Raw genomic sequence first — 16,062 nt, forward strand, 5'->3', positions numbered from 1 at the left:
TTTCGGACCTACCAATGCATATTTTAAACAAGGTACCTACCTATTAAGATAAGTTTAATAAATCTTTGATACTACCTATTCGATTTATGAATTTCCTAACGACAAGGTCACTCTTATCTCTGACAATATTGTTAAACTTCCCCAAATTCGCCGTTCTGCCCTCGTTTATTCGGGTTTCCTAAGATTCAGATTTTTTTAGAACGTTGGTGTTAAGCATTTCCTGGAATTTTATGTGAGTACTAGACTTCTTCAAATATATCAGTTTAGTAGTATGAGATGAGAAACTTAATTAAATTATAGACTATTTATATTACGAAAGCAATTTTTGTGATAAATAATAATAATTATCACAAAAAGTGCTTTCTAAATAAATACTTTATTAATTTATTAAGTACCTAATCTCATAATTAATTAATAAAGTATTTATTACGAAAGCAATTGTTGTAGATTTTCTTGAAAGCGGTTTATACCTAATGAGTTCTACAAAAGAACCACAAAACTACGTAACCACCTACTAGGTACTTGTACTATTTAATTTATTACTATTTAAGTACCTACCTAATAACTCTACCGAGCATTTTTTTATGGACTCGGCTAATTCATTCCGACTTTTTGGATTTTTAAAGGGAGGTTTACTTCGATGTATAATAATAATAATAATAATAATTTTTTTCGGACATTTGTCCATATCGTGTTAGTGAAACAATGTAGTTAAACCTATGTTAGTACTTAACAACTAAAAACAACCTTATACACAAAATTCCTTATAGTCTGAGCCATCCCAGCTTCCCCAGAGAGAGCTGTCCAGCCTGCATGCCAGTGTACTGAGGAGGGTGTTGGTGCTGCTCATGAGCCTGCTCATCATTGACGCAGCACGCTTGCGGATGATCGCTTAGAAATCATCTACCCGCGCTTCCGCAAACATCTCTGACGCGCTGCAGCGTGTTGGCTTCTTCAACACCGCCCTCAGCACATTGTTGTACTGTATGTTCGCTGCGTAAAGATTGTCCACAGACTGCACGTGTAAAATGATTGGCAGTAAGCTCTAAATAATGAAAGCTTTACTTGCGTGGTACACTGTGCAAATCTGCAAGCCAGCATATTGCCTCGGACCGACAGCGCCCGGCGCTCCCGATCGATGTCGCTGTCGTCATCAAGGCGTTCGGTTACTACGTGGCCAAGGTACTTGAACTTAGCTAATTGCCTCAGAGGAGAGCCACAAAGTTAAAAAATCGGTTTAAACGTGCTCGGTTTATTTTTTCCTCTGAAGACAAGAAACTCACTCTTTTTGGAGTTGTAGCTAAGTCCATTTGCCTTTGCATATTCCTCACATAGTGACATATGGAGCAACCTTCTGAGACCACTGACCGAAGGGCTAAGCAGCACCATGTCATCCGCATAACTGATGTTATTGATGGTTACGCCATCAATTGAACAACCGACACCGGCTCCGCTGAGTTCTTCGATCAACTGGTTTACAAAAATGATAAAAAGCCTTGATGACTTCAGCCCCCCTGCCTTAAAAAATATGTACCTGCCTAGCTACAGAAAAAGATGTTGCGATTTGCACCATGGTATTTATAATCATTTTTTGCAAATAGTTAATAATTTAGGCATATTTTACCGATTGGTTAGCTAGTTCTTCCATAACAAAGTTCTCAAAATTCTCCTAATTTCGTTCCAAAGATACCTGGCGTAATCCGCCCTGATTTATAAAATTTAGGGACTTCTTCATAAAAACGCCAGCTAGAAGTGCACTCATTTTCATCCCACAATTATTTTGTTTTATAAAAAAACCTACGGAAACCGTCATTTTTCCCTGGATGAGAAATATTTTATCCCGAGGACCCAAGATCGGTTATAGGATTCTGGGTACTTTTTTGGAAAACTACAATATTATTCTACCTAGGTATCTCCTTCTTAGGATACTTATATAATAATAACTAGTTTACGTATCCGTACCTACTCCGTACTTTAATTTCATTAAATTGTCCAGTTTTATGAGAGTAAACTTTTAATTATTGCGTTTCTAGGTTTATATTTTGGTTTACTTTATATTATTTAATTTTAGCGTTTGACGATTTTACACCATAACTCCGACGAATTATAACCGACTTAAATAATTATTTTTGTTCTATAGAGGTTATAATATGTGTTTAATTTTGCCCAAACTGTGGATGGAGATAGAGGACTCCTCAGCGGACAGCAGCAAACCCATCATTTAAGGCTTAGCGATACTACATACTTTATTTTTTTTTAGATGTACAACTAAATTTAATGCCACATCAAAACAAAATCAAACGCAGACGAAGTCGCGGGCAACAGCTAGTAATTTTATAAATGTTACTATAATTTGCATGCTATAGAATGGAAGATTGTAGCACCTAACATGTAATGTTTTATTATAAGATCAAATTTGTTAACCTGCAATCATGCAAATATAGATTTGAACTTAAATTGGAATTTACAACACTTCTCAAAACGCTAGGTTTTAGAATAACTTGCAATAAACAATTAGTGATAAACGGTGTGTATATAAAGCGGTGACAGTCCCATGGGTATGACTTCGACTTCACTTTCTGCACTTTCTCCGGCACTATCCCGGTCTCTTGCTGTAAATCCTATCTACAAAGGTTGCCTGTAAGAGATTGCTTACAGCAATAAGGCCGCCTTAGCATGTCTACATTGTTTACTGTATACTCCTTACTGTTTTTTCCTGTATATTACCTTTACCTTTATTATAAAGTATTTCTTCTTATTACAATTAGAAGTAAAATAAGGCCCTTGACCATATTATAAGTTCCAGAGAATCGTATGTACCTACTTCTTTTTTTAAAAGTGATAATTGAGGAACCAAGCAAAGGGCCACCAGCACGCATATTGATTCTCAAAGCATTGACGCACATGCATTGTAATAATAAACAGCGATAAACTTCTCCAATTCCCTGTTCCCCTGATATAGTAGGTGGGCACGTTAGTTTTATCCCTTGTCAGGGGGATATAACCGGGGGATATAATATTTGTCTCCTGCCTGTGCTAGCCCTGCTGAAGTGAAAAACCATCGCCTATGAAGAGACCAACACTTTGCAGCGACTACAAAGAACTCGTCCGACAAAGTGCCGCCCCGTGTCCACCAACCTGAGGCCTCATGTGCATGTACACCGGCAACACGCCCTTCAGACCGGAACACTGCAATGCTGCTTGGCAGCAGAAAGCGGTAGTACATACTTTCCGGGCGAGATCTGTCTATTGGACCAGGTCTGTCTTTAAAAAAGTAAGTTTTCACCAAATTTCGTTAAAAAAAAAAAAAAAAATTGTAAAAGATAAAAAAAAAAACAAAAAACTTGGTTTTTTGAATTTTTCACATAAATTTGGAGGTTATGTGAAAAAACTGTAAATACAAAAGTTTTAGATCTTTTTATTACCTACAACTTTGCCATTTGACTTTTTTCGATAGGACTTTTAGTTTTACCGGAAATCGTGAAAAACCGTTTTTAGCCTAAAAACTCACCCCCACCCCCTTCCCGACCTTAGATCGCCCGTAAATTATTTTTCCTTTCATTTTTATCATATTCCCCTCCTTTTCTAATGGGTTGCATCCTACTATTAATTTTTTTCACTTTTAATTATTTTTAAAGGCTTCTACCCTGGTCTATATGCCAGTGAAACATCAGTGAAATTTCTAAAGATCAAGGTTTACAAGAACTACAGATATATGTTATAGATACGTATGTGTACATAAACATTCATTGGATAGTTATCTATGTAACTACCTAGTTGTAGGTATGCACTCCATAACGGCAAGGTGACATTGGTTTTCATTGGTTATCCGATTGCATGAATGAGAGTTATATTTTTTACAATGAGCTAGTTGCCTTTATGAGTAAGTTTGCAGGTATTATAACCGAGTAAAATTATGTGCTAGAAATATACTGCGGATGGAAAACACTCACAGCTGAATGTTAAAGTTATTAAAAAAAAAAAAAAAAAGGTGTGTGTAGTTATGTACACGCGTTAAAAGTTATACTTCTTTAGCGTAACAACTTAAAAATCTTTTCAAAAATTTTATCTATAGACTTGTGTAGAAAAACGACATTAACAATAGAAAAACGGTATTTAACTGAAAGGCTTAATATATATAATATCACAAAAAAAAACTTCTATATAATAAAATTTGGAAGACAAATTTACTCATTGTCATTTTCCCTAACATGCCAAAAGAAGTATAACTTTAAAAGAATATTTTGAACAGCCAAACACCAACCACATTTTTTTTTCAATTAGACAATAATATGAGACTATTAATAAAATTAAAATTAGTACCTACCATTTATGCTTTTATACCTTTTTTAATCACTCATAATGAAAAATAATAAACTAGAATCATTATAATTACATCATTTATTAATGAATATGTTTCCAGAGGCTGAGCCTAAAAAGTATCGCACGTTCTTGGCCAAAGACGATACAAACACTACTAGAAATTAGATTTATTGTTCCCGCTGAAAGTTTAAAAACGACTTGCAAACGTAATAATATTGACTGATTACCTTATCAATGCTGCCAACTTCAATAATAATTAAATTCTAAATTATAATTGTTTATTAAATATTTAATTATTAAACAAAAAAGTAGACTGACAAATAGTAGCTACCTTATATAAATTGCTCTGATAAAATAGAACTTTATGTTTTATTATACAGAGCAATTTTCTATAGTCTATTCTGACAAACCGCAAACACTTGCTTCTGGACTATTGCCAATTTGAAAATATCGGCCTACAGTCTAGTTTACATTTTTTTACTCTATTCTTACTCTATGGTCGGGGTATTTCGTGGAACTGCCTACGAACTTCAGACTCTGAGTACTTTGTCACTGTATACACTACCTATACACAAACTGTTGTTACTTATCTTTAAGTACTCTGCAAAAACACATGCATTTCATGCCTTTTAACAATTTATCCAATAATAATAGTTAGTTACACTTAAAAATGGTGAGTTTACATTGAATTCCATTTTAGTTTGTACCAAGCATTTGCGCCATTGAAATGCGAAACCAAGATGGAGCCACCATATATCACAAAATATCATATAACATTTTATTCCTGTATATCTAACAGGTAAGTGTATTTTTTTCCCGTGGTAACATAGGTATAACAATTTATTCCTGTATATCTAACAGGTAGGTAAGTGTATTTTTTCCCTGTGGTAAATTCTCTGTTCAGCACGGAAATGCGCACATTCTTGCCGCCATTTCAAACGGGCATAGGTTTTAAATTAAAGGATTTTTTGTTTAAGTATTGTTAAGAACTTATTCTGATCTGTTGTGTCCACACGGCTCGGCTTCTTGCCGTATCGTCTCGCGTTGGCAACAGGTATCTATACTTGGGAGCAAGCTGCATGGTGTATTTCCCGTAGGTACAATTAGCGTAAATTATTCAGCCAACACGTTCGGTAAGGTGTTCTTCTTTTTCTTCTTCTTCCTCTGGGCTTGTCTCCGTACTTGGTCGGCCGGAACCTTCCGTTGTACGTAGTGCCACTAGTGCGGCTCCCCGCTGGGTAACTCCAGCCAGCCGAGCTCACTCCAGAAGCTTAGCAGGCCGCCCAGGTCGCCAAGTGCTTCAGGGAGTGATGCTGGGGAGCCAAGGTATGCTGCGCGTTGTTCCTTTACTCCTCTACATTGGAGTAGTACGTGAGTCGGTGTTTCATCTGCCTCCATGCATGCTCTGCACAGAGGACTGTCGGTTATTCGGTAAGGTGTTCTGATGTCCTTGAAATAATATGTGCTAAATAATCCAGCTATCTGTAAACGTTTCATTTAGTTACTTAGTTTATAAATCTCTACATAATGTTGAACAAAGTGGTCATCCACTGACTATTATTTGTATTTTGATCATGGTTGTACCTACCATCGTTTAAATAACTTTTCACAGATGATTTCTATATACGACGTGTAAATGAAAACCGAAATAATACTTCACAGGTTTTAGAGGCCCATTATTTACTGTCTCTGACACTTATCTGTATAAACGAAATGCTAATAATTTTTCAGTAAACCACTGCCATAGTTTTTACTGAAAGAAATCAGATACAGCTGTAACATCACATGCAAAATTAAAATGAACTGACTCCTGTCACTTTATTAGGGACGTGTTGCGTAGGTACTATGTGCGTGTCGGTCTTTTATCTTCAATACGGTAGTCATAAGTAAACACTTAGAATGTTTTGTATTAGTTTGTGTGGAATAATAAATAGGTAGGTATGCTTCATTTGATTTAATATTTCTACAGGGATTCCTTATGAAATTAACATATGCACCTTATGCATCACATTATTGCGTCTGTTTTTGTTGCGTGATAGCTCGTATCCTGCCTTGCCACTAGTTTTGCCAGGTCACCAAACCTAATAACGGTACGGACCAGCAAGTTTAGCCGGACAGTTGGGTATAAAGGCGGGACCTTCAGTATTGAGGATTTTGTGTCTCAGTAATAATAGGTAGGTAGGTACCTACGACAAAAAAATAGTTTGTAAAATCAAGCTTTTTGATTATTACCTGCGCTCGTCCACGCTCGGCGCTCGCTCGTTTGCGAAATGTTTTAGGTAAGCCTAACAAAAGCTTGACAAGCCGGACACCGATTATTTAGGCCGGATACGCAAACATAAAGCCTCACTATGTCCGACTTTATCCGGACGCTTGGCAAAGCTACCTGTTACCATTCGCACCGCCTTAGGTAGGTACTCTATGCGTTTTAGCGGAAGATTGATGCTTTTCGTTTTAGATAGCCTGTGTTATGCCTGTCTGTTAATAATCAATCAAAATCCGTTTAGTAGTTTTTGCGTAATAGAGTAACAGCCATCCATCCTTAGGTTACTTTCAAATTTCTTGCCGGCTTCTTCTCGGTAGAATCTGCCTTCCGAACCGGTGGTAGAATCACTACAAACAGACAGACTTGACGTTTCAAAAGTGCTTATATTAGGCCTACTTGAAATAAATGAATTTTGAATTTTGAATTTTGAATTTTGAATTATAATAGTATGATTATGAGTTTTATTGAAAAAAATAATAGTTTTCAAATTGCAACCAAGGAGCCGCAAAAATATGCACATGGCAGTAAATTAACTCTTTGGGTTTGGGTCCTATTACTAAGATCAGCAATCCGTCTGTCCCTCTGTCTTCCACCACGCTTTATCTCATGAACCGAATGCTCAATTTTGATAACGGCAACAGGTGGTCTCTTGAAATATTCACAGAACATTGTATGTTCACTTTAAAAGTACCTAATTAATTTTAAAAATATCAACCCTCACTGTTTAGAGCATTATCGAGAACTCTCAGACGTGCAGGTTTCACACGGTGTTCTCCTTCACCGTTGATAAAAAGCAAGCGATATTATACGCTGCTAAAAATTGAAAAGTTAGAGGTGCGTGGGATTGAACTTGGCCCAAAAGTGAAGTCGAAGTCCTACCCTGGACTAGCAACGCTTCCTTATTTATTCAGTAGCGGATAAATTTAATTATGGTTTCAGGTGGAAGAGAACAAGAATGGGGACGAAGCCGGAGAACAGAAGGGGTTGACGCCGTATCAAGGTAAAAAGCGGTGCTTCGGCGAGTACCGATGCCCTCAATGCAAGCGCCGCTGGATGAGCGCCAACTCCTGGGCCAACAGTGGCCAGGACTGTAACAAGTGTAGGATCAACGTGTATCCCCACAGACAGGTAGTAGCTTTTTGCTACAGAATTCGTCCGGCGAAGTACGCCATGCTCATTTCTGCCGCTTTGCAGCGTTGTTGCAATGCTGTGTTCGGCAGTACGTATCTCGCGACAGCAATGCGACAGGCGTAAATCTTGCAATCACTGCTGTCAAACGTCGCCATACATCTGCAACGCGTGCTGGCATTCGAAATCGGTCCCCCGAAAGAGAAGTCGAGCCACTGGGCTATCACTGCTTCTGCCTCGTTGGTCTTTTGGTTAGCGTATTCGACTGCAGATCACGAAGTACTGGATTCATTCCCCGGATCGGTTCTGCTATCACAGCCAAGTGGCGTAAAAGGCAGTAACTCTGTTTTCTTTTTCCAAGACCATGCATTCAATTCCAACAGCTGGATTTTTTTGTGTGAAGAACATGAATGAGTTCAGTGTCCGGTTTATCTGTATATTATCAGTATTTATGTATGTTATTCATAAAAATATTCATCAGTCATCCTAGTACCCATAACACAAGCTACGCTTACTTTGGGACTAGATGGCGATGCGTGTATTGTCATAATATAATTATATCTTTATTATTATTTCTTACTAGCTGTTGCCCACGAATTCATCCGCGTTTGTTTTTGTTGTGTAACTATTCTTGTAAAAAAATCGAGTTTTTAAATAGAACTTTCCAATTAGGTTTTGTTTAGGTGTCCTTATTTTTTTTAATATCGATGATATATAATATATCATCGATATAAAAGAATGTATCTAAAATAAACGTAGCCTAAGTTACTCCTTTACATCAGCTACCTGACAATAAAAGTCCCGTCAAAATCGGTCCAGCCATTTCAGAGATTATCCGGAACAAACAGACAGACAGGAAGACAAAAAAATTAAATAAAAAAATAATAATAAAAAAAACGTTATTTTTGTGTATGTTTACTATATATAAGGTATATATACCTAGTCATATACATGTAGTAAAAAACGGTGATTTCAATATTGAAAACAGACCCTCCAATTTTATTATAGGTAAGTAGATATGTATAGATTTAGATAGATAGATAGATCTTTATTTGCATAATTCACACGTTTACATATCAATCTTGTGTATGTCTTTTCAATATCAATCTTTAAAGCAATTCTTAACACCAGCCCGGAGTTTGGAAGTGGCGGTGATTTACCCACGCGCCTTGGAGAGCACATTAAGAAGTCGCTTCTGTGCTCATATCTTTCAGGTCGATAAATAAAATAAATAAAAAAAAACAACCGTTTTGTGTAAAGTTCGAATAATAAGTAAAATAAATTTTAATTCAGATTTTACCCATACTCACCTAGGTCTACCCAACTCCGGTTGGTTGGGCTATGTAAGGTTATTTCATTATTATTTGGACATTACCCAAAAACCTTGGGTAATACTAAGCAAACCCGGGTAAACCTTAGTTTATTACAACTTCCAACCTTACCCGTAACATATATACCTAGACCTATAATGTACGTCAAATACTTTAGATAAAATCTTGTTTCAAGCGATGGTAGTAACATCAAAGTTCTCGTGCATACTTTAATATTTTATTAATTTAGAACATAGCAAGTCTAGAAGATTTTCTCTTTGGTTTCAGATGCCCCTCCATAAACCTGGGGGTCTGGATAAAAGCGATCCGACTAAGAAGCACCCGCGCGAACTTTGCCAGAAGTGCCGCTCTCTCAAATCCTATTGTGGCCGTAGAGATTGGACCGCAGCAATAGCCAGGGTAAACGGCATAGCCCTGGGCTAGATAGAAGCCACGCGAATTGCAAACGTACCTATTAAAATAAGCGACAGTTACTAATTGAAAACGTTGCAACACACTGAATTTTACCTTCTTTATAACTTACCACTTTTATTCTTTGCGGTGTACAATCATTCAAATAAATGTACATACATCTATTTATTCATTCCTTAATTCATTCGTTCATACATTCATTCAATCATTCTCATTACACTTGTCTGGTGGGAGGCTTTGGCCGTGGCTAGTTACCACTCTACCGATAAAGACGTGCCGCTAAGCGATTTAGTGTTCCGGTGCGATGTCGCGTAGAAACCAATTAGGGGTATGACTACCATACTCTCTAACAGGTTAGCCCGCTACCATTTTAGACTGCGTCATCACTTACCACCAGGGAGATTGCAATAAAGGGCTAACTTAAGAAATGCAATAGCAGTTTGATCTGTCGTTTGTGCGTACATGAGAGGCTTCGACTATGGCTAGTTACCTATTTTTACCACCCAACGACGTGCCACCGAGCGATTTAGCGTTCCGGTACGATGTCGTGTAGAAACTGATTGGGGGGATTGTTCTAAAACAACTGCCATACCTTCAGGGTAGCCCGCTACTCAGACTATCTCAGACTGCCATTTACCACCAGACGAGGTTGCTAACGGCTTCACGTGCTCCCCAAGGCACGGGAATGGACACCATCTCTTCCTATGGAGAAATCACAAGCAAGTAGGTTTCCTCACAATGTTCACCTCTGAAGCAAGTATATATAACTATAACTATATTACGCACATAACTACGAAAAGTTAATGTTGCGTGCTGGGATTCAAACTCGGCCCCTCGGAAGAGAGGGCGAAGTTCTAACCAGTAAACTATCACCGCTTCATTTTTTTACATAAAATACGCACGTATAGTACGATCAAATCAGCCCTTTTAAATTTTCACCTCCTCAGGAATTTATCTGAACGACTATTTTTACCGAATTTCATTTTCTGGAAATCATGTAGCGATTTCCAGATAATGAAGTGCGTCAGTCAGCTAAAAATAACTGCAGACGACCAAAGATGTATGTTTTTATTAATACGGCTCTGCTGCCTCGCTCCGCTCCGGTGGACTGGCAGCCTTAGTGTGCGTGAGCGCAAATCGCGATTCATGATTGTGTGTGTGTGCACTTCACTGTAATCCTACAGGCTCTCATGCACGGAACATTCCAGTGCAAGCGATATCGTAAGCGAGGGAATAGTAGCCTGTAGCAGTAGGATTTTTTTTTTAGTAAAAACTAGCGGACCTGCGCGTTTTCGTCCGCGAATGAGCCGACTTAAAAAAATATTCGTATATTGTCGCGGAGTGTTTTATAGAACTTTAAAGAAACAACAATTCCGATATACTTACTACATACTTCCGTCGTTTGGCGTTACGTTTACCGTTCACGCATTGCACGCATCAGAATCTCTCAAAAAGGATATTTTTTTCAGTTATAAAAGCAGTTGCAATATAAATGAATCCTAGCTAGATCGATTTATCGCCCCCGAAACCCCCTGTATACTAAATTTCATGAAAATTGTTGTAGCCGATTCTGAGATACCAATTATATATACATATATGTATATATAATCAATTAATTCAAGAATTGCTGGTTTAAAGATATAAGATAACACGGACGGCTCTTTTTTGTAAAAAAAAAATTTTTCACGCTCTTTAGTGGGTGGGTAGGTTCGATATCATATTTAAGTTATAATATCCTAATGTCAACTGTGCATTACCTTATACGCCCTAACTCTTAACGCCCATCCGTCTCCTCCTTCTTGTTAGTCGGTTAAACTTTAAATTTTTTGAGTATCCTAATTTTAGATTACGAAAAAAACTTCTTTGCGTGTAAAAAGAACAAAAAATGTCAACCATTTTGTCAGGTGTGGGGTTCGAACCCACGCTCCCTCTCGGGAACCAGAGCTTAAATCTGGCGCCTTAGACCACTCGGCCAACCTGACTTGCATTTTGTAGGTAAAATTACTAAAGTGTTACAAAAACATTCACTCCTAATAAAAATACATTTCGTTATTTACACTCTGTTTTAGTGTTATTTTATCTAATTATGCGATATTAGTATTGACACAAATAATTACGCATTACCGACTAGGTAAGAGATTAATATGCGAGTGCTGCCATCTAACAATACCACAATGACTTAACTACGCACTGGCAACGAGGCTCAAGGTTATGGAGCATCACGTTGTTCTATAAGTTTACACTAGGTGGCGTTATAATATATTTTATTACCACGTTTACATAACATTTTTAGGCTAACCGAGTTTAAAGGATATACATTTCTATAATAAATAAATAAACAACAATAACATCAAAACAGTATTTTTATTTGTTAGTACTATAAGTATACTTAGCATTACCCAGTGCGTGTTCGTGATTTTCCAGTTAGGAAAAGTAATTTCGCTAAATAAGAGTTGTTGGAAAGAACTTTATATACAAACTGGTAAAAACTATTTATTTTCCAATCTATCTTCTTTAATGATAATGTAAATGATCATAACAGATTTGCCTGGTTTTACGCGGATTACCCGATCAATACCTACTCAGATTAGTAGAATTCCTACAGAAATAAAGCTAAACTGCCAAAGCTTATGGTGATAATGTTAAGTAGACTATAGTTAAGGTATGCGGCGCCATTGCAGTCGTCGCTGAAGCACTGACAGACAGTTTCCAGGTGGTCTTCATTGTCAGCTTTGTAGCAGTCACGGCGATGTTTGACCCAGCCGCAGCCGCGGGTCACTCTGACCTCAGGGTCGTGACCTTTGTGAAGGACTAGAACACAACAGTAACTTTCATATAAGTTTTTTTCTTTAATTCTTGGTTAAGAATATGAATGTTAGCACGTTCCCTATCATCATATCAACCCATTACCGGCCACGGGTCTCCTCCCACAATGAGAAGGGGGGGACATTCATTTGAGAACATTACGGAGCACTCTCAGCGGGGCTAGCACAGGCAGGAGACAAACATTATATCCCCCGATTATATACCCTGACAGGGGATATAATTAACGTGTCCCCCTGCTAAAGTAAGGGAACATAAATAAATCAATAAATATATTACGACAATACACACATCGCCGTCTAGCCCCAAAGTAAGCGTAGCTTGTGTTATGGGTACTAAGATGAGTGATGAATATTTTTATGAATAACATACATAAATACTTATAATACAAAGATAAACACCCACGCACTTAAAAACATTCATGTTCATCACACAAATATTTTCCAATTGTGGGAATCGAACCCACGGCCTTGGACTCAGAAAGCAGGGTCGCTGCCCACTGCGCCAGTCGGCCGTCGAATATACATGGAACGGAAATATTTACCTCCGTTTATAATTACAATATATTATTTCCACTTGTGCGCCAGTGCTCTGAGAGTTGACAAAACTGTGGTAGACGATAATTTTTTATCCTTTCACCGGGGAGATAATTGTCTCCTGCCAATGTTAGCCGTGCAGACAGGTTTCCTCACGATGTTTTCGCAAGCAAGTGATATTTAAATTGCTTAATTAACGCACATAACTTAGAGGTGCTGGGACTCGAACTCGAAAGTGAAGTCGAAGTCCTACGAAAAGTCGAAAATTAATAACAATATATTTTTTAAGAGTCGCTTATCCAGCGAGCCGGAGAACTGCCTGAAGGAGTGTTGCCGAATTCAAACTTTATTAGGAAGTAAAAAATGCCATTTGACTCAGGTGGTTACCGGCTGGGATCCTTCGGAAATTGTTTCATTTTATCTGGCACTTACTCGTCTGGATAATCTTCCTGCAGAACATCGGTTTGTCCGCGTGCGCAGCTGCCAGCACGCTACGCTCGCACTCCGTGGTGCGCAGGAACTTCTGAACGCTCTCCAGGTCGTAGATGGTGGGGTCGAAGCACATGGAGTTGTTCGCGCTGTTACATTCGTAGCACCTGATTGAAGCACCTGGGGAGGAAGTCCCAATAATGGCGGGTAGCTTGAAACTAAAATTTGTGAGATTTTCCGTTTTACAGAAAATCTGAAAAGTCAAATTTTAGCTAGACCCGGGAATCGAACTTAGAACCGTTCACGGGCATTCGATAATAAAGATTTTATGATTCATTAATGTATATTTCCACAAGGGTTGGCGCTGCTTCCTAACTTCGGACTGGCTGAGAGATTTTATTTACAGAAATACTCAAACAAAACTTTTAGCCAGAGCCGGAAATAAAACCAGGACCTCGTGATATTTATAATAAAAAGAGAAAAATTAATCTTATATCTTTAAACTAGCAATTTTTGTATATATATAATCGGAATCTCGGCTCCAACGATTTTCATGAAATTTAGTATACAGGGGGTTTCGGGGGCGATAAATTGATCTAGCTAGGATTCATTTATATTGGAATCTCGGGCAAAAACTGTAAAAAATATCCTCTTTGAGAGATTCTGATGCGTGCCATGCGTAAGTATATCGGAATTGTCGGAATTCTTGTTTCTTTAAAGTTCTATAAAACAGTCCGCGACAATATACGAATGTTTTCTTAAGTCAGCTCATTCGCGGAAGAAATCGAGCGGGTTCGCTAGTAATAATAATAGATAATATAATAATAGATTTTCTTTACGAATTTATGTTTATGTAACTATACTAGCAAGTGTGCCTGTTTGTTTGTTTGTTAGTTTGTTACCTATGTTCAGTTCAGCCGTTGAACTGATGTTAATGGAACACATATAGCTTTTTTTTTATTCCACCACACTTAAGACTGCAATCTCACCTGATGGTAAATGATGATGCAGTCTAGGATGGTAGCGGGCTAACCTGGGGAGTATGATAGTCATACCCCTAAAAGGTCTACGCGACATCGCACCGAAACAATAAATCGCTTAGCGGCACGTCTTTGTCGGTAGTGTGGTAACTAGCCACGGCCCATACCTCCCACCAGACCAGTTATACCTAAAATCCCAAATTTCCCCTGCCGGCAAACGAACGCGGGACCTCCTACTTAAATTTACAGCGCTCACCGCTGCACCATAAAATAGCAGATGGATATAGTATAAAGAAAAGCCGCAAAAGCTGTTGGTAAATTTTCAACGCGAAATTTAAAAAATAGCATCTGTTACCTATGCATGGCTTGACTGCTACACTTATCTCGTTGGTTTTTTTTACCGGGTAATAAACCGTTCATTCGGGGTCTTTAAACATCCAATATAATCGCGGACGTAATCCCGGGCAAATTGTACACAAAAAACACAAAAAAAAAAAAAAAAAAAAAAAAACTCTTCCGTGCACAAATCAATACAGTATCACAGTGTCCATAAGGAGATTCCTGCTGTACACATTTTTCTATATGAAATAAATAAATTATTATTATGTATTAATACTAAATATCGTAGCAGAAATCCCAAAACAGGTAAAACTTTTAGTCTTAGGTATACAAAAACAATACTTCTTTCTACAATCCTGTGGTTAGAATTTGCCGCCTTTATAACGAGTTTGTTTTCTCCTGCCATCATGACATAATCATAAATCTGTTTCTTTAAAAAAATCTCTGCATATTTGTAGAACTTTGCTTGAGAGATGTAAAAAATAAAATATTTTTTCTTAATTTAACTCGACACTGTATTTTCTTACACTATATTCTTTTATTTGATACTTAAATTGTTTTTTTTTTTAGGAAATATCCTAGAACGTAAGTCCGTCACATCTATTGGCTGCATTTATACACGCATGTGGTGGAGAATGGCTAGTTTTATTGTTATTGATAGTTGTTCTTATGTTTAGGTTATGTCGTGATCTGTTTTGTGTTAAAAAAAAATAATGTTAACCAAAATGATAAATCTGTAATTTATTAAAGTTGAGTACTTACCGAAATTGATAAAAAGCGTTACGAAAAAAATCGATAGTAGTATCGAGAATTTAGGCTCCATTTTGAATTTACCACGGCTTACTTATTACTTTGTATGTATCTGTATTTATTTTCTAAATAAATTATATGATGATTCGGAGTTGTTAAGAGGTATCGCGTCGCTTACAGACTGATGCATTTCATAAAGCCGCAACTTGGCCAAGTACAATGTACATCCTTATTCCGTGGACGGCAGTGCGAGAAGTGAATGAACTGATTAAGCTCACGAAGTGTCGTGTTACTTCTTAACGTCGTTACCACAGAGTCCGAAATTTTATCATACAGAGTGCCAAGTGTGAGATTTTCTAGAGATTAACTGAAATTTATATATTACTACCATCCACTATGATCACCAAACCCAGTGTAATTAAAAATTATGAGCAAACCCTTAAATTAATTTATAAAGATTATGGGCAAGCCCTTCCGCTGCGAGAAACCTTTAGTCCATCTGTGGACTCTTAAAGGCTATCTTTGACATGATGATGAATGAAATAAAATAAGAGGAGATCTTTTGAAGTTATACTTATTTTAGCGCGTAAGGGAAAAATGGTGACAGTAAATTTTTACGATGCGCGCTCACACCGTCACAAAAAACCGACACCATGAAGTTAGCTACGAGTATAATCAACATTTTAGTTTATCTAAAAAAGGTTTGACAATTGACTTTCAATAATTCAAACAATACCTTTTTTCTA

General features: G+C 37.4%; 2 protein-coding genes and 1 non-coding gene across 4 annotated transcripts; 1 reads left to right on the plus strand and 2 right to left on the minus strand.

Moving 5' to 3' along the window:
- Window positions 1–3,096: 3,096 nt before the first annotated feature.
- On the plus strand, window positions 3,097–9,623 carry LOC120631028 (zinc finger CCHC domain-containing protein 24-like). 2 transcript variants are annotated; one of them, XM_039900420.1, is made up of 3 exons: window positions 3,097–3,274; window positions 7,529–7,717; window positions 9,316–9,623. In XM_039900420.1, exons 1-3 carry the CDS (start codon window positions 3,149–3,151, stop codon window positions 9,469–9,471), a joined length of 471 nt encoding a protein of 156 aa, XP_039756354.1. In that variant the 5' UTR covers window positions 3,097–3,148; the 3' UTR covers window positions 9,472–9,623. The 2 variants fall into 2 exon arrangements, with proteins under 2 accessions (XP_039756354.1, XP_039756355.1); XM_039900421.1 differs by lacking the exon at window positions 3,097–3,274 and adding an exon at window positions 4,865–4,996.
- Window positions 9,624–11,357: 1,734 nt separating this feature from the next.
- Trnal-uaa lies at window positions 11,358–11,441 on the minus strand. Its single transcript has one exon. It is a non-coding gene; the product is annotated as a tRNA-Leu (tRNA).
- Window positions 11,442–11,804: 363 nt separating this feature from the next.
- LOC120631019 lies at window positions 11,805–15,483 on the minus strand. The gene is made up of 3 exons (XM_039900410.1): window positions 15,329–15,483; window positions 13,251–13,427; window positions 11,805–12,270 (listed from the first exon to the last, which is right to left on the minus strand). The coding sequence occupies exons 1-3, from the start codon at window positions 15,387–15,389 to the stop codon at window positions 12,059–12,061; spliced, it is 450 nt and encodes a 149-aa protein (XP_039756344.1). The 5' UTR covers window positions 15,390–15,483; the 3' UTR covers window positions 11,805–12,058.
- Window positions 15,484–16,062: the final 579 nt, after the last annotated feature.

Source organism: Pararge aegeria, chromosome 17, assembly GCF_905163445.1.
Source record: "Pararge aegeria chromosome 17, ilParAegt1.1, whole genome shotgun sequence".
NCBI lineage: Eukaryota > Metazoa > Arthropoda > Insecta > Lepidoptera > Nymphalidae > Pararge > Pararge aegeria.